General features: G+C 57.8%; 2 protein-coding genes across 2 annotated transcripts in view; one reads left to right on the top strand and one right to left on the bottom strand.

The window, feature by feature from the left end:
• Nucleotides 1-8,452, top strand: part of NECAB2 (N-terminal EF-hand calcium binding protein 2) — a 34,692-nt gene extending 26,240 nt beyond the window's left edge. The window contains exons 7-13 of the mRNA XM_023752548.1: nucleotides 1,277-1,330; nucleotides 1,899-2,016; nucleotides 3,508-3,631; nucleotides 4,523-4,600; nucleotides 4,953-5,167; nucleotides 5,300-5,346; nucleotides 5,725-8,452. Of these exons, the coding sequence (XP_023608316.1) occupies nucleotides 1,277-1,330; nucleotides 1,899-2,016; nucleotides 3,508-3,631; nucleotides 4,523-4,600; nucleotides 4,953-5,167; nucleotides 5,300-5,346; nucleotides 5,725-6,027 (939 nt within the window). The 3' untranslated portion in view covers nucleotides 6,028-8,452. The remainder of the gene's footprint in view (nucleotides 1-1,276; nucleotides 1,331-1,898; nucleotides 2,017-3,507; nucleotides 3,632-4,522; nucleotides 4,601-4,952; nucleotides 5,168-5,299; nucleotides 5,347-5,724) is intronic.
• Nucleotides 8,453-10,871: 2,419 nt separating this feature from the next.
• Nucleotides 10,872-18,095, bottom strand: part of SLC38A8 (solute carrier family 38 member 8) — a 22,161-nt gene continuing 14,937 nt past the window's right edge. Inside the window, exons 7-11 of the mRNA XM_006087031.3 lie at nucleotides 16,541-16,655; nucleotides 15,056-15,203; nucleotides 14,472-14,665; nucleotides 13,184-13,235; nucleotides 10,872-11,850 (exon numbers count right to left, since the gene is read on the bottom strand). Of these exons, the coding sequence (XP_006087093.1) occupies nucleotides 11,757-11,850; nucleotides 13,184-13,235; nucleotides 14,472-14,665; nucleotides 15,056-15,203; nucleotides 16,541-16,655 (603 nt within the window). The 3' untranslated portion in view covers nucleotides 10,872-11,756. The remainder of the gene's footprint in view (nucleotides 11,851-13,183; nucleotides 13,236-14,471; nucleotides 14,666-15,055; nucleotides 15,204-16,540; nucleotides 16,656-18,095) is intronic.

The raw sequence follows: 18,095 nt of genomic DNA, 5'->3' as shown, positions 1-18,095 counted from the left end.
ACCCCCCACCCTCCCCTCCTCCTGTGGCCCTGCCAGCAGGAAAAGCCACAACCCCTGCCCTCCAGGAGCCCACTGACAGGGCTGTAAAGCCATGGAAGCAGATGAGCCCCCGGCGGACACACCTTGGCTGCCCACTAAGCAGGGTTACTCCGCGGGTCCTAGAAAGTCAGCACCCGCTCCGGGACCAGTGGTGTGATGTGCAGGGTCTCGTGCAAAATGAGCATGCGGGCCCCTTGTTCAATTATGAAGGATTTGCAAGGTGGTACCTGCACTGTCACAGGCCAACACAGCTGCCAGTCTGTTTCCTTAAAAACCAGTGAGGGGCGCACGCGTGCTCTGAGAGAGGAAAGACCCGGCGTAGGGTCGCACCAGAGACACAGGCCGTCCTCTGCGAAGGGGGCTAGGGATAGGCACACAGGTGGGTTTATTGGGGCGCTCACGTTAAAGGGAGGAGAACCCAGATTGTGTCAGGAGGAGAGAGGCCCCAAGTTCAAATCCAGGCTCGGCACCTCCCCAGCTTGTGTGGCCTCTGGTGCCCAGGCCTCTGCTCAGTAGTGACACTGATCATGCCTGAGCGTCCTGGCCCTGCTCGGGCGCTAGCTTGTGGCCATAAACAGCGCGCACGGTTCCTGCTCTCCTGGAGCGTACAGTGGGGCAGGGTGCCTGGGAGGTAAATGAGGTGTGTTTGTAAAGCATTTAGCCCAGGGCCTGCGGGAGGCCAGTGAAAACAGACACCCCATTTAGACCATTCGATTCACGGGGCATCAGGGGTTGAGATTGGGGGTGATTTGTAAGTTGATGAGGAATCTCAGGGCTGTTGCCAGCAATTATGGCAAAAGTCCAGCATCTTGGATTCGGGAATCTTGAGTCCCAATTGCTCTTTCCCCCAAGACCCCCCCCTCAAACTCCCCCCCCCCAAAATGGAGTCTCCATGGGTTCTGCAGGAGATCTGCTTGGTCACAGTGGCTCCAGTGCCCCCAGATGCCAGGGCCAGAAGGGATCTCCACCACTTCCTGTGGTTGGCCTCCCAGCCTGGCTTCCTGGGTCCCCTCTGAGCCAGCACTGTGCATGGAGGGTGGAGTGAGCCCTGTCTGGTGAGGCCTGGCCCCTGGGAGCTCCCACTAGCCTGGGGACTCGAGCCCCTGGGACCTTGGTGTGGAGGGGCTGGAGCTCTGCGGTGGCCCTGGGTACTCTGGTATGACTGTGGAGGCCCTGGAGGCCTCCCTGATGGAGGTGGCCTTTGTCTCCAGCACCACTCTATGCTTTGTTGTTTCAGACCCTCTGGTTTGACCTGCAGCAGCGCCTCTCAGATGAAGACGGCACTAACATGGTGAGGGCCCCCTCCCCTGAGGCTTCCCTCCCCCTCCTGTGGCCCCATCCCTGCCTGAACCCGGGACTCAGGATACAGGTGGCTCAATGGCCCTGCCACCCGATCCCCAGGGAGCACATGTGGGGAGATGTGGCCCCAGCCCTTGGTCACCCTCCCCTTCCATGGGTGTTCTTGGAGATACCAGGGCTTTGGTAAAAAAGATTGGCCTGGAACCAAGTGATCAACAGGACAGTGACACCAAAACACTGACGTGATTGGAAATAATGTTGCTGGTCACTGATTTGTTGTGTCTCAGCCCTGGAAGCCTTGCCAGCAGCCCTGCCCCTCCGTAGAGCCTCTTCACACCCTGTTTTTCAGCATTTGTGGGACTGCTACCTGCATTTGGCTCTTTAGAATTCTTGTTCTGTTTCAGCCAGTGTTCGTGTGTAAGAATGGAAGGCGTGTGTGCATGGGGTTTTGTTTTGATCCAGTTGTCCTGTCCTCAGGAGGGAGGTGTGGGAGGCTGGGGTCCTGTGGGGAGAGGCCAGTCAGGGAGCCCGAGGAAGCTCACTCACCCTGCACCCCACAGCATCTGCAGCTGGTCCGGCAGGAGATGGCCGTGTGTCCTGAGCAGCTCAGCGAGTTCCTGGACTCGCTGCGACAGTACCTGCGGGGCACCGCTGGGGGCCAGGAGCTGCTTCCAGTGAGTAAGCTGAGGGCGGGGTGGAGGACAGGGCAGGACCTCCGAGGACAACCCATACCCCCGGGAAGGCCCAGCAGAGCGGGTCAAGTCCTAGCAGAGGCTCTTCCCCACTGTGCAAACGTGGCGAGTGACTTCATCTCCCGGGCCTCAGCTTCCTCATCTGTAGAGTGGGAGCACGGACTGGACTCACTCCCTGTGGTTGTTGGAGGTGTAAATGGAATGAGGAATGGGAAGGGCTTAGGTCAGTGCCTGGTGAGCAGTCGGAGCTGCGTAACGTCAGCTGCTACTCTTACCATTTGGCTGCCCCTCAAGGCCTCACCCTCTGGTCCCTGCTGCCGAGGCCTGCATTGCTTCTCGGCAGAGCTGAACCAGGTGGCCGTGGCCGTGGCCATGTCAGATTGGGCCACAAAAGACGACAGCCCTCTCCCTCACTGGGGATGGTCCCAGAGAACTGTTGGCACAAGTCGCTGGCCCTTTCCTGTCCCAGGCCCACCCATCTGTGCCTGGGAAGTAGCTGTGGCCTCTGTGCCATTCTCTGCCCCGGTCCTCCCTGTCCAGTTTGCCTTCTGCACCCTGAGAGCACGCACCTTCACCCTCTCCCTGGGGGCAGGGGGGCAGCTGGGGCGCAGCGTGAATCAGGCGCTGCTCTTCCTGAACATGCAGTCTAGGTGGCGGGAGAGGGCAGAGGAAGAGGGATGGTTCTGAAGGGTGATGGGTGCTGTGGAGGCCAGGAAGCTGGGTCCCTCGAGAGAAGGAAGGGGCTTTGGGGAGGGGAGAGGCTGTGCATGCACGGAGGCCTGCATCCGGAGCATTCAGACAGCAGAGTCTGAGGAAGGGCAGTGTGGGCCGGAACCAGCGGGTGCCACTGCCTGGGAGGCAGCAAGGGTGCCGAGTTTGAGAACAAGCAGGTCTGTCTGGACTAGGTGACAGGGCGAGGGCCAGGGGTGGCGGGCAGGACCCACTCCCGCGCTGCTCGTCTGGAGTACAGTGGACCGTATTGGAGATGTGCCAGCAGGAGTGAGACACGGGCTGGTCTCTGGTGTGCAGCAGGGGCCAGGGAGAGGCCCTGTGGTCACCCAGGGAGGGGCATGGCCTTGGTGCGACATGGTTAGAGCTGGGAGCTGTTGTGGAGAACAGCGAGGGGGTGTGGAGAGGAGACAAGGTGGAACCTGAGATTGTCTGGCTTCAGAAACTCGATAGAGGTTGGTGTCGTGTAATGACCTAGAGGAGTCAGGGAGGTCAGGCGTGCTGGTGTGGGGGAGTCACGTTAAATTCGAGATGCCGCATAGGAGTGTGGAGATCCTGGGAGAGGCGGGCTGGGAGCGGTGGGCATGCAGATGGCACCGAAAGCCACAGTAGCAGTGTGCTCACGGCAGGGGTCAGAGGGCCCAGGGCTGGGTGGGGTGGAGCGGAGAGGGGCCTGGCTGCTCCTCCTCTGTACACAGGCAGCACGCAGTAGGGCTTCACACTCTGTCCTTCCTGTACCCCATGCCAGCCTGCTGTGTTTTCCTGCCCATCCAGAGACACCCCACTCCCAAAACCCAATCAGTGCCTCATTCTGCTGCAGCTACAGACTTAGATGCACCAAGCTGCTCCGATGACCTTCATCTGTCGCAAAGGCAGGCCCGTAAGCGGCGCTTTCTGGATCTGGCGAAAGGCCATGGCTACATCTGATCAGTGGGCGGCACGCATCCCCGGTCCCCCATGCTCTCATCAAATTACAAGCCCGCAGGCACCTGTAATTTTAGCTGGAGCCTAATGAACTAATGATACTATTAGCGGCCTTGTTTCCCTCCCTGTGTCTGTCCTGGTGGCGAACCTGGGATTGCCTGTAATTATACAGCAGCCGCCACCATGGCAGCTCTCCTCCTGGGCTGCGGGGTTCTGTTCTGCTGAGCGTGGGAAAAGAGAAGCAGCTGGGGGCAGGCGGGAGGCCAGAGGGGAGGTGCTAGCGCTGATGTAATCGTGGCGGTCATCCCTCGGTGCCCCCAGCTCTGCCACATTCTGGGAAGCACCCTCAGTCCTATTTAAATCAAGGTGAGTGGGCTGTTGCCCTCACAGAGGTAATGCGGGAGTGACCTGGGCCTGCAGGACCCCAACCCAGCCTCAGTTGGCCAATTCTGACTCAGAGTTAAGGATTAAATGAAGGAGAGCATGACAGGAGAAAGTGAATATTCAGCCTTTAAAATATTTCGTTATAATTCATTCAACAACATGAATTGGCCACTGTCTGGGGCCAGGCCTTGCCCTGGTGGAGGGACGGGCTGGCCCGCAGGCTCTGGGTTGTTCCCGTTGGAAAGGCAGCAGCACTATGGCTCACGGCCTTGGCGGGTGACAGACTGGGTGCCCAGCTTCTGCCAGGCTCTCAGGGTACCCCGTAGCCTGGCTCTGGGGGCGTCTTGTCCAGGCTCGTTTGAGGGCAGTGGTGGGGGACAGGGATGAGGGAACCGAGTTCCAGAAGATGGCAGCCCAGGCTAATCCTGCCTCCAACCTCGCCCCTCCCCTTGCAGCATCGCCGCTGGGAGGCTGTCGGACGGCTTCACCTTCGTGGTCTACGAGTTCTGGGAGACAGAGGAGGAGTGGAAGAGGTAAGCACGCAGGTCCACTAACGCCAGCCCCAGCCCCTTTCCTTGTCCCAGACAGTGCAGAGGGGAGGGTAATGTGAGCCCAGTTCCAGCAGCACCCACCACCCAGAACGCTGGCCTCATGGGCTTCGTGCGCCCTGGAGCCAGTGGGAGGCAGCACTTCTCAGTGTGGGGTGTGACCCCTTCAGCTGGGTCCTGAATGCAGGTCCCTGGCCCTGGGATCTGAGGCCAAGGCCACTCCTGTTTGAAAACTGCTGCCCCAAGGGATAAAAACCCAGGAAAGCTATCTCATTAACGATGCTCACTGAGGCAAGAAACAGGCTCTTCTGCCCCAAACCTGCCCCTCACTCTCTAGGGCCCCACAGGTCAGCCTTCCTGGGGCCTCGCCTTCTTATCTTCACATGAGGCTAAACCCCACGGCTAAGCCCACATCAGGTGCTTCAGCCTCAAGGGCTCACCAGTGCCCTGTGGGTTACAGGCACCTGCAGAGCCCCGTGTGCAAGGCGTTCCGGCACATCAAGGTGGACACGCTGAGCCAGCCGGAGGCCCTCTCCAGGATCTCGGTGCCAGGTAGAGGGGTGGGGGGAGGCCTGGGATGGCACTGGGGGTGCCCACAGGAGCAGCAGCCTCCGCCAGGCACCGAGGGCTGAGTTCAAGGGCAAGGCCCAAATCTTCCAATGACCCTTTATTCTGCCCCCTTAGCTGCCAGGAATTGTAGTCCACAGATGGGTGCTCAACATCAGTGCCAGGTGTGCAGAGGGTCCGAGAGGTGAGGAGGGCAGGGCAGAGACACAAGTTGGCCCTACAACCTTGGAACAACGGGAGAGGCCGCAGGACAGGGCCTCAGCCAAGACCGGAGGCCGAGGTCACTAGGGCGGTGGGCCCAGAGCCCCCCCAGGCCAGGGCAGGCCCCCACCCACCTTCACAGCCCCACTGACATCCCCTCCACAGGCCTGTGATTCACAGCCCAGCCCGCCCAGCACCCAGAGTGGGCCCGGGGGAAGGAGGAACGTGCTTGCCGGTGCTGCTCTCCTGCCCTTCACTGCAGCCCCCATGGGACACGGGGAAGGGGCTACAGGTCCCCAACAACCTTCCCTGCTTAACCTGTCTCTCCTGCCCCTCACTAGCTGCCTGGTGCACGATGGGCCGAGACTGACCTGCTCCCCAACGCCCTGCGGACGAGCCTGGCACCCTTCCTCTCTTCTTATAAAGGTCGCCCCCTCTTTTCTAGAAACTTTGGATATGAGCGGTCTTTTCCATATACTTCCAAACAAGAATGTATTTTCCCACTGTTCGAAGTGAAGGCAAACCCCCCTCCCCCCGCATCCTCACATCGCCCACCGCACCGGCCTTCTCTGGCCTCACTCCTCGCAGGCCACCCCTCTCCCTCCGTCTCTTCCACTCCTGGTCTACATTCCTCTACCTGGTAGGAGTCAACACCCTGTAGTGCCCAACCTAGGCCTGTGCCAAGTCTGCACACGGCAGTAGAGCCCACGTAGCCAGTGCCATACGAGGCAAACAGCCGCCGCTGGGATAAGCACAAAATAAACTCCCGTTGGGAACCGTCACGTGCTGTGTTTCTGCTTCCTGTTTCCTAGTTGATAACAGCTGGAGGAGTGAAGCCACTGGGGTGCATGGGGCCCTCATGAGCCATGACACCTGGACCAAGTCACCCTGAGACTCAATTTTCTTATCTGCAAAATAGAGGCACTAACCCTATTTTGACAAATAAGTCTGTGCCCGGCACCAAGTTCAGGGTCCTCAGACCATCCCCAGTGTCAGCCGTTCATTAGGACTGAACTCATCGAAGCCATGAGACCACGATCACAGATGATGGCAACAAAGGGAAGCGTCAGACACCAGGGACAGGTCCGGGAGACGCCAGGCGCAGAGCCCACACTTACGTCCTCCCAGTGGCAGGTATAGAAAGCGACTTTCTCCCTCACTAACGGGCGACAGAGTTTCACAGAGCATTGCCAACCAGGGTGCTCACGGACCTCGGTGATGGGAGTTCATTGGGCCCAGCCCCTCTGAAGGTCGGGCTGATGGCACAAGGCCCCAGAGGTCACCTCCCAGGAGCTGGGCACAAAGGCCAGACCTCAGGGCACAGTTAATCGGGCACACCTGTCCATCTGCTCTTCCAACAAGACATGACGTGAGATGACAGTTAAGTCCTATTCTGGAACCTTTGTGACATCCCTGCTTCTATTTCCCTGTCCTGGGTATCAGGAAAGACATCATACACAATCTCAAGGCGCAAAGGAGGCAGAATGGAGAGCAGGCAGGTGGGGGACAGCCACTAAGAGCAGCAGAGGCTGGGGAGGAGGAGGAGGAGGAAGGAGACAGGCCTTAACCTGGTAGCGGAGAGTTGGGCCCAGTGGGAGCCCTGGGGAGGCGGGACCACGGATGTGCGTCTTTCCACCTCCTGCTCCAGCCTGGAGCAGCCAGCCTGTGAAACGTGCTGTGATTAAAGCCATCACACTGGGCGAGGTCCCTGCCCACGCTGCCTCCTCTGGCTGCCTGGAACCTTGACGCCCCTGCCACCTCCTCATAAGGTTTGATGCCGACGGCTCACTCAATAGCAGTAACACAAAGCACAACACGGGCTTGTAGGAAGAGTGAAATGCAAATTCGGGTCCCAGCGGTGCATCTCTGAGCCAACTTTCCTGGCAACCAGCCTCTCAGAGCCTCTCGTCCTCATCTGTGAAGTGGGGAGAAGACCCCTATGACGATAAGGAACTGCCTTACTCGTGAGAAGGCCACTGCACTGGGCCCTGCTGGCGGCATCGGCAGGCATAACAGCTGCCCCAGCCCACCTCACCCAGAAGCTGGGACTGTTCCAATCAGCTCAGCTATTTAAAAAGTACTATTCACAGGGGGGCTGAGGCTCTTCGGGGTGCAGCTGAGGAACACTGCCAGCTGGGCATGCTCCACTTCCACACATCACACCGCCCGCCCGAACTCTCCCCACATTGTAGCATCTCTGCTGATTGCAGCCCACAAGCAACTTAGAGCCTCCTCGATTCCGAGTGGGTGGAAACGGGCTCTGAAGAGAACAAATTTCAACCCTAAAAGGTATGAGAGCTCCCACTTAATTTACACTATGGAGTGAGGCACTTGGGAGGCAGTGACTCCCTCAGCGCTGCCTACGCCATCCTATGATCAGCAGGTGAGGAAATGGAGACAGAGAGGGCAAGTCACTCACAGAGGTCACACAGCCGGTGGGTCACTTATATCCAAACCCAGAGCTATCTGTCCCCAGCCATATATCCTCACCCCTGCACCACACAACATAGATATGTGGGGAGAAACAACTCCAGATGCGAACATTAAAATCCCAATCGGCTTCTTCAAAGACCATTACCATATGACCCAGCAGGTCCACTCCTAGGTATGTCTGTATGTACGGTACCCAAGGGAATTGAAAAGACGCATTAAAGCAAATGTGCACGAATGTTCCTGGCAGCACTATTCCCAACAACCAAAAGGTGGAAGCAACCCGGATGCCTACAACTGCAGGAGGAGAAACGGAACGTGCTCGATCCACACAATGGAATGTTACTCAGCCACGAAGAGGAAGGAAGCTCTGACACACTGCAACACAGATGAGCCTTGGGAACATTCTAAGTGAAAGGAACTGGACACCCCATTCATACAAAATGTCTAGAAGACTTAAACCGATAGAAGCAGACTCCCGGTTGCAGGGGCTGGGGGAAGAGGAAGCAGGGCGTGACTGCTAATGGGCACGTGGCTTTGGGATGGTGCAAATGTTTTGGAACTAGACACAGGTGGTGGTTACACAACATTGTGGATGTACTAAATGCCACTGCATGGTACACTAAAGCGGTTAATTCTATGTTACATGAATCTCATCTCAACAAAAAAAGTCCCAATCAACTCACCTGCCCAGAGAAGTTTACCACCTGCATTCAGTGGCCGCTCCGCACCCTTCCCACGTCCAGGTCAAACCCCTGACCTTCCTCGGGAGGCACGAGGCAATCCTGAGTGGGAGGTGGGCAGTCCGGGCGCTCGGGGCCAGCAGTACCCCAGGCTGCGTCCCTGTGCAGTTACCTGGGGCACCTGGGCCAGTGGGAAGGTGCTTCCCCAGGAGCCTCGGGGCCCTACAGCCCATGTCTTTCCTAGAGAACTAGTCACCTAGACTACAAAACGCCCCTCGGCCACGTTCACATTCGTTTTGAGACATGGAGGTCTCTCCACTCAAGCACAGCTGTGACCACTGACCAGGAACTTGTGACAGGCCAGGCTCTGTGCCATGGGCTTTGCAGGCAAATCCCAGCTCCCCTCATGGCCATCAAGGGCAGGTGTCGGAGGAGAATGAAGAGGACCTCAACCGAGGTTCCGGAAGGAAGAAGGGGAGGGGGGCTGCTCACCGGGGACTGCGGGAGAATGCCCAGGCTAAGAAGAGGGGGACAGGCCTGGAAAGGGGCGGGCAGGCAGGCAGCTCAGCTCTTAGGCTCGGAGCCCATGCGTGATGCCCCTTCAGCCCTTCCTTCACCTGGCGGCTGTTGGAAACTTGAGGGCACCACTTCGTATTGGAGCAGGACAGTCCACGGGAGAGCGCGTACCTTCCTTTCCTGGGTCCGACATCAGAGGGTGACATCCCAGCGTGCGTTTCTTTGACTGCATTATGATGGCTGATTTGAGGCTCAATCCTCTGAGGGTCACATCTGCACCTGTCACAGAAGGAGAAACGATTGTCCCCAGTGGTGATGTTTGTCGCCCCTTAAACAGCATCACCTCATCTCTGTAGCATTTAATGTCAGGCCACTTCCTTCCTGATGTGCTTTCCTGCTTCTGGGTGAACTTAGTGTCCTCATGTTTCCCCTTTTCCCTTGGCTGCCAGGAGGCTCAGTGTTTACTTGCCAATGTCAACGTAGGTTTTCTGGAAATAAAACTATTGTTTGGCTTCCCCACTAGCTGCTGTGGATACGGTATCACCTTTAGTCCTCCCCGTAAGCCCACAGTGCATCATATACAATAAGCCTGTTCCATTTTGCTGGTGGAGAAACTGATTCTTAGGTTTGTGAACTCCCAAATCTTGAGATATCAAATGTTTAAAAAGTAGTAGTCTAACTCCACAGCCAGTTCATACACGGGCACAGCCCTTACCCCATCCTGCTTTGTTCTCTATGGCTCTGTGAGTGGCCCCAGCACGGCCCCAGCCGTGTGGCCAGCACTGAGGCACTTTCAGGAAGCACGCAGGGTACAACCAGTAAGCGACTGACTATTCTCACTGCCAGCACTGGGAGGAGAAATGCTCCTTTAAGCAATTCTGCCCTGACACGTGTCCTTGTCCGGGAGGACACCGTGGCCAATGAACACAGGCTGTGGCAGGGCGAGGGGGGATGGGCGAGGGGGGATGGGCACAGGGTCCTGTGTCCCCCTCCCTGCGTCAGAGTCTCCACCAGCAGCCAGAGCGGAGGAGGGCAGAGGGTCCACCCCTGCCCCCTTGGCCCCTCGAGGAGGAGTGTGAAGTGGAAAGGAAACGGATGAGGGAATTTAACCCCAAACTGGTCCCGACTCTAACTCTGTACCTTCAGGACAAGCAGCCTTGACTTTTCCAAGCCTCAGTTGCCTCACCTGTGAAATGGACAGGTTTGAAAACGTTATGCTAAGTCAAAGAAGCCAAACACAAAGGCCAAATAGTGCACAAGTCCATTGCATGAGGCGGCCAGACAGAAATCCGTGGAGACAGAGAGCAGATCTGTGGTTATCAGGGACTTGGGGTGGGGGGGGGAGGGGAGAGTGGCTGCTGATGGTGCAGGGTTTCTGAGGGGTGATGGATTAGAATTAGACGTCAGTGATGGCTACATGACTCTGTGCGTCAATTAACACCCACTGAATTCTACACTTTAAAAGGGTGAATATTTTGGTATGTGAATTATATCTCAAAAAAATTAATGCAGGTGGACAAGCTGGAAAAACACAAAAAACTGTTCTGTCACCACCACCCTCTCATGGTCACATACACATTGCAGAGCACAGAGAACCTACCCTGCAGGAGGTGTCCTGGGCCGTCAGCCCCGCACTGCCGGCTTCTGTCGGACGTCCAAGGGGGAGGAGTGGGCCTGTGCAGGGTCAGCGCCTGGGGGAGCCGTTGGACCTCCCCACGCCCCCCCCCCCGCCCCAGAGTGGGCCTGTGCAGGGTCAGCGCCTGGGGGAGCCGTTGGACCTCCCCACGCCCCCCCCCCCCATTTCCTTTTCCCGGCCTGGGCCCAGGGGAGGCCCTGTGATCTCTCCCAAAAGTGGGCTGGGGTCGGAAGGGAACTATGAGCAAACAGTCCGCTTGGCTTGTAGGCCCTTCAGGTCCAGCCAGTGGAGGAAAGGGGGCTCTCCTCGGGATACCCCACTGGAGCGTGGGCCAGGTGCAGGGTTGTGTGGCCAGTTCTGGGCATTCACCACCTTGGGCATCTCCCACATTCCCTGTGCCCTGGCCGAGGACCAGCCTGAGTCCACCTCCATGTCCAGTGGATGCCACTGGAAATCCCTTTTGGGGCTCTGTGTGTGCTACCCTCACCCCATGTCTTTGATCCTGGTGCCACAAAGCAGGGCTCTCTGGGCCTCAGCCCCCTGAATTGAATTGTGTACCCCAGAAATATTAAGTCCTATCCCTGGAACCTGTGAATGTGACCTTATTTGAAAACAGAATCTTTGCAGACCATAATTAAGTAACTTCAGATGAATTAGGGTGGCCCTAATCCCATGACAGCATCCTTATAAGAGGAGGGAAATTTGGACACAGACACAGAGGGGGAAGAAGGCCATGCAGAGAGGAAAGCAGAGAGAGAGAGAGATGCGTCTACAAGCCAAGGACTGCCGGCAACCCCTGGAGCCGGAAGCGGCAGGAAGGATCCCCCCCTGGAGCCTTCAGAGGGAGCTTGGCCCTGCCCACACCTTGGCCTCTGGACTATGAGAGAATAAATGCCACCAGCCTGTGGTCACTTGTTAGGGCAGCCCCCGGAGACAAGCACCCCCCTCACCATCGCACCAGAGACCCTCAACAAGCAGAAGCCCCAATGAGCACCTGAGAAGGCAGAGGTACCAGTTTCTCCAGCATCTTTATGATGGGGTTACATTGGTCTCATGCGGGGACCAGGGTGGCCCAGGGAAGCCCCCCGCCTGCCAGGGTGGCCGCCCCTCATAGGAGCTCCAAGAGGGCTGCCACCGTGCTCTGCCCAAAGATGAAGGTGCCGACGAGCACGGACACTACTCCCCAGACCTCCAAGCAGCACCTGCCAAGTCAACAAAGCCACGTCAGCACGCACGTCTCGGGAGTTTGGCGCAGACAAGCCACGCACACAGAGAAACATTATTTGAAGCCCAGTAGAGTCATGGATTTGGGAAAAAAAGTCAGGGTATCCCTCCCCTACCTGTAGGGATGGGTTTCTGAAACAAGAGGAAAGAAAGAACCTGAGGCAATTAAAAAACCGCCACCTGTCTCTCATAACCTCAATCCTGTTCAACTTTTTGCCAAAGCCAAAGAAATGAGAGGAGGGAGACACTAGTCTCAAACTCCCTGTCCACCCCTGTTCCTTTTGGGGTGGGAGGGGCGAAGCCCCCCAAAATAAGGGAGACGAAGAAAGCCCTATGTCACACAGGATCGTAACAGTGGCGAGGGGATGAGCATGCAGGAGGCAGAGGTGGCTAGAACCGGCTGCCACCAAGGCCACATCTCGAGCTTCATAATGTAACCAAAAGAGACGGCACAACAGTGAGATGAGAACGGTGATAATAAGATCTCCACACAATGGCAGGGCCGCCAGAGATATTTCTGGCCCCATTAACAAAGGCCACGAGGACCCGTTGTCATGGAAAGACCATCTCTAGTCAAGCAGCATCTCAGAACAGCCATTTGGTGCCATAAACATCCACCCATCGGAGCGGGAGAGGGAGGTGATGGTGACGGGGCGCAGCGCTCTCAGAGCAGCTCTGATGGGTCAGAAGGCCCTAAACAGTTCCAGAATTAAAAACATGGTGAAAGCCCATCACTAACCGAGGCACAAAACAAAAGCAGCAGGACTTCAAAGGGCGCGACAGGGAAGGGCCGTGCAGGGGCCACAGACCATCGGCCAGCCCTAAGCCCAGGCAGGTGTAGGCACATCCAGAAAAGCCCTTCTCCACCCAGAAGGAGACAAGCCGAGCCGAGGCTTTGGGAGCCAAGCTTGGGGAGTGGGAGACAGAGCCCGGCCTGCAGGTGGGACCCAAGGCCATGGCTGCTATGACGTGAGCGTCTGCACTGGGCTGAATGGTGGTCCCCAAATTCACATCTACCTGGAACCTGTGAATGCGACCTAGGGTCTTTGTCAGGAAGACCCCGAGTCCACATAAAGCTCCAGCCACACACCACAACCCTCAGAGCCGAAGGGAAAGCTAACAGGCCATGTGCTGCTGGCCTGGGTTCGAGTCCTGGCCCAGACTCCCTCTGCCTGTGTGCACACGGCCCGACACCCCCATGGCTAACAGTTTTCTCATCTGCAAGACGATGGGTCTCCCTGCAGCACTCACATGCTCCTCACGCAGGCCCCTTCCAACGCCCATGGTGCACCCTCACGGGGAGACACTTACTTGGCTCGTGGTCCTACGGGCTCAGTACCGATGGCACAGATGAGGCACAGACCTGCAAAGGAGACGGGGTCCCGGCTCTTCATTACGGAACCTAAAGCAGCCCTGAGCTCTCAGAGCTCAGCCAACACCCAGCAGAGACCCGAGAGGCCAGCTAAACCGTTGCTCGAGGCCCCCGGCTCACCCTGCTCGGGGCGAGGGGCACAGTGCAGTGGCTGAGGCCTGCTGTGCGTCCCAGCTCAACATCTCCCCGAACCCTGGGCCCCTGAGCCTCCTCACAGATGATACTGACGCACAGCTGCGTGTCAGGGTCTCTGTGAGATGCTCGGCCACACGCGGGTCGACACCTGGGATCAGTTCAACAACTGGCAGCTTTTCCTTCCTTTCTCTCCTTTTTCTTTTTCTTTTTTTTTAAATAATTCTGCTGGGATTTGAAGCCAGACAGCTCTGCCTAACGCTCCATGGCACGTCCCCATCCCAAACCTGTCCCCGCCAGTCCTTCCCAGCACGAGAAATAGCTGGAGCTAATGGCACCACCAGGTCATGGGCACCGAGGCCGACGCATGCATCTTTCAGACCCAAATGAGCATGACTGCGGCAGCAGCTGGACCAGGAGGCCAAGGGGGCGCGCTGACCACAGCACTGTCATCTGAAAGCGCTTCCCAGAGCCGGGGCAGCGTGGGCTGGGTTTCTGCCCTGAGACCGCAGCACCTCCAGGGCTCCTCCTTGTGGGCAGAAGGGCTTTAAGGTGATGCCAGTGTGGCCCGGAGGCCTTGGCCTCCACGGTTCACCCTCAGGACATTTCACTAACATTGGGAAGGTTTCCTAAGAAATTGTCAGGAACTGTGCCTTCCAGGTCGGGGGATAAGGTGGGACAACGATTGCAAGGGTGCCTTTGAACCTTATGAATGTCATGTAATTGAAAACATTTCTAAGAAATAAAAGTCCTGCAACGAGTGGCAGCCGTGGGAGGTGGACTTGGGCCTGCTACATGCTCGCCATGTCACCGGGAGGCCCCGGGCCTCGGTCCCCATCTGCAGTGGGAGTAACGGAGCCCCCGTCAGGAGGTCAGGAGTGTCGAGGGCACAGAGCTGTCTAATGAGGGACGGTCTATAAAGCCGCCAGCCCACGCCTGGCCTGGAAACAGGGCTGGGAACCATCCTGTCTACACAGGGCTCCCGCCTCGACCCCTGACCCCCAACACAGGGACTCTCTGCTGAGAGAAGCGGGGACGGGGGGTGCAGGGGGGCAGACAACAAGCAGGCAGGAGGCCCGGGAAGCGGCACCTCACCTGGGAAGATGAAGATGAAGAAGGAACTGATGCCACCGATGATGCCGATGATCTCGCTGAGGTCCGGCAGGAACAGGGCCATGGCGAGCGTCACGGTGACCCACAGGACGGTCAGCAGCCCCGAGGGGTTGGCCAGGGCCCTGGGCCCACACTCCTGGCAACAGCTCCTCCTCCAGAAATCCTGCATCACCGACCTGGAGGCCACGCCAGCACAGGCACACACGGCTCCGGACTCCAGCCCTCTCACCTGCCTGCCTTCGGGCGCCCTAGAGGCCCCGCCCCCTGCCCTGCACACCTGGCAGGGCTCCGGTTCCACACCAGGGGCTGTTATTCCCCAGGCACCGCACCGGCAGCGAGGGGCCACGCAGTGGGTGGGCAAGGGCCGGCTGGAGACCAGGCTCCAGTGCTGACGCCGCTCCCTGTTGAGGCTGGGCCAGTGACCTAATTACCTGACCCGCTTACTCCTCTATGAAGCAGAGATGACGGCCGTCCCACCACACACCGGCTAGCAGTGCCTGGCACGGCTAAACCATGGTCAGTATCAGTGCCCTGCGCTGAGCACACCCCACCCCGAGCCAGCTCACCTCCCCAGGAAGAGCACAATGGGGTAGACGGTCACAATGGAGATGGCGAAGAGGACTCGGGCCACGATGATGACCTCGTCGTCACCCGGGTAGGACATCAGGATGTCCGCAGAGACTTCAGTCCCGAAGGTCAGGAAGCCATAAACGCCTGGGCGGGAGGGCGGTGGGGCAGGGAGCTGATGAGAAAATGCTGCGCCCCTCCCAACTCTGACACACCCACCGGCTTCTACCACCTGTAAGGCTTTTCCTAGGAGCCGACAGAAGGTTCTGGAAGAGTTCTCTGTTCTGCCATTTCCCAAGGTGTTCCTGTCCTCAGCCTACGGGAGACTCTGTTCCTCTGACTCAAAACTCCCACTGGGCAAAGCTGTCGGAACGCTTCTTCCAAATAGCTCACCAGGGCCTGTTCATGGAGTGGGCACTGCAGGGGCACACAGCGCTCTGCAAACGGTATCAGTGCCTTCATGCCCGTCATCCCACTCCGACAGCACCCACAGAAAGCCATTGGCAGTGCACCCATTTTCCTGATGGGGAAGACCAAGACCCAAGGTGTCAACAATTGCCAGAATCACACAGCACAGAACTGCGTACAGCGCACCAGGCCCCTTGCCTGCAACCCAATGCTGCCTCTCACGGCCTAGTTAACTGCCCTGCCCTGAGACACCCATCTCTGGCCAAGAGCTATGGCTCACTTTAGTCTCATGATCCTACTGGCCCTCGACCTGAGCCACCTGGATGTGACTCTCAGTGACCAGGTCATGGCCCTCCTACGCAGGGGCCACAGCCTGACAGGGACCCCCCCCACCCCGGCCGCTTGGGGAGAGGTCGCCCAGAAAGTTTTTTGAAACCATGGTGTCCAAGGCACCTGGCACATTCTCTGCAGCCCCAGAGCTTCCCAAGCCAGAGGTCCCCACAGGCAGACGAAAAAGCCAGCCTCGGGGCTGGAGGAAGGCGCCCCAAAGTCAGCCTGAGCCTGGACCTGGGCTGTGCCGTGCGCATGCAGTGACCTGGGCAGATCACAGCCCCTCTCTGAGCCACACTGCCGTCACCTCTGAAGACCCTCTGCGTACAGCACAGGTTTGTGAGCGCCCGCATCCATCGAATCCATGAGAGCACTTTGCAAACGGCTACCCAGGTGTAATGCGATGATGACCATTGTATCACTGTCCCATCAGGCAGCAGCAAGCTGGAGCACAGAGCAGGGAGGGGCTGTGGAGACAGCTGGACCAGGGTTAGGGTCACAGCTTTGCCATGTGGAGTTTGGAGACCTTGGCCAACCCATGACCCTGCAGGCCCTGGACCTTCTGAGCCTCAGTTTGCTCATCTATGAAATGGGGCCTTTCCTAGGGGGTGTTAAGGACTTAATGAGAGAAGGCACCCGAACTGCATAGTGCTGAGCTTTGCACACTGTAAGCTCTCTATACATACTCGTCATGATTGCCATTTCTCCTGCCAATCCCTACCCGGGTGCCCCAGGCAGGGCCTTACCTGTCAGCGAGTAGACAAGGCAGCAGGCCAGCAAGGACAGCACAGAGACCAGGGCCCAGTGGGACAGGCTCCGGTTGCGCATGCTGCAGTAGATGGAGACAGCAGCTTCGTGACACTAGAAGACAGGTGGGCGCAGTCGGTGGCTGGGCATTAGACTCACCCAGAACAATCTCAAAAGTGTCCCAAAATACAGGAAACCACCGAACGTCCACCAGCAGTAAAAGGCTTAAGTAAACCACTAGATAGTCATTTGGTGGAATATTACATGGCAATGAAAAAGGATGTACACACTATGCACCTCAACAAGAAAGAACCTCACAGCTTTAATGTTTTTGCAAAGGAAGCCAGACACGAAAGAACGTTTTCCTGTACGTGAAGTTCAAAATACAAGCCAAACCAGCCCAAACAGGGGCCATCCAGGGCATCATAGGATATTGAGCAGCATCCCTGACCTCAACCCACTAGATGCCAGGAACACCTGCCCCCAGTGTTACAACCAAAAATGTCTCCAGACAATCCCAAATTTCCACTGGGGGAGGGGGGCACAGTCACCCCATTGAGAACCACCACTTATGGTGACACAAGGCAGAACAGTGTGTGGGTGGGGTGGATGTCACTCGGTGGAAAATGTCACGAGGGAGCCTTCCATAGGAGCTGACAGTGTTCTCTGTCCTGACTGGGTGGTGGCTGCATGGGAGCACACATACTTGTGATTCATATATTTTGTATTATGAAATTCGTGCACTCGGGGGGTAGGGGGTTGGGGGGGGCCCTCAGCCTGGCCTGCTCCCTCTCACAGTCCAGGAGCCCTCAGGGGATGTCCAACTGATGTAGGGAGTGGGCCTAAGCCATCAGTCGGATATCCTTAGCACTGCTGCAGAGGCAGGAGAGGCTCTCACCACCACCGCTGCACTGGCCAGCTGTGAGCCCGGCTTCTGGCTGAGCAGTGCTCCCACACTGACTACCAGGGGGCAGCTCCTGCATTGAGTGTCTGCCCCCTGGTGGCCAGTGTGCATCATAGCGACCGGTGGTTCAGCTGTTTGGTCAATTTGCATATTAGCCTTTTATTATATAGGATTGTCATGAATTTAAAGTACATCTAACCCATGCAAGAGCCCACCTGTGCCGGGGGTGCTGTTTCCCTGGGGGAGTCCTGGGCAGTGGTGCCTTACAGGCAGCCAGGAGGCCCTGACGCGCAGGCAGGGCTGAGAGGCGCCGCTGTATCTGGATGTGCCCTGTGGGTTTGGGACCTTCCCAGGCTCCTGGGTCAGGGTTCCCACTGTCACGTCACATGCTCGCTCACGTCTGGTCAAAACCAAACGTGCTGATCTACTCCTGCCCTCTCTCCAGGCCCGGGCCCACTCCTCTCCCTCACTGAGCAAGGCCCACCTGTCCTTCTGCGCGGCCGCAGGCCCTTTTCTCGAGCCGTTTCCTCTCCCTGGGATTCTCTCCTGGCCTGGCAGCTCCTTCTCATGCCTTAGGAAAGCCTCCCAGCCAGGCCAAGTTCCTCTCTCATGTGTCCCCTCCACCCCCACAGCCAAGTTCCTCTCTCATG

This window comes from Myotis lucifugus, unplaced genomic scaffold (genome assembly GCF_000147115.1).
Source record: "Myotis lucifugus unplaced genomic scaffold, Myoluc2.0 scaffold_35, whole genome shotgun sequence".
Lineage (NCBI taxonomy): Eukaryota > Metazoa > Chordata > Mammalia > Chiroptera > Vespertilionidae > Myotis > Myotis lucifugus.
This window is presented reverse-complemented; position numbering and strand designations above follow the sequence as displayed.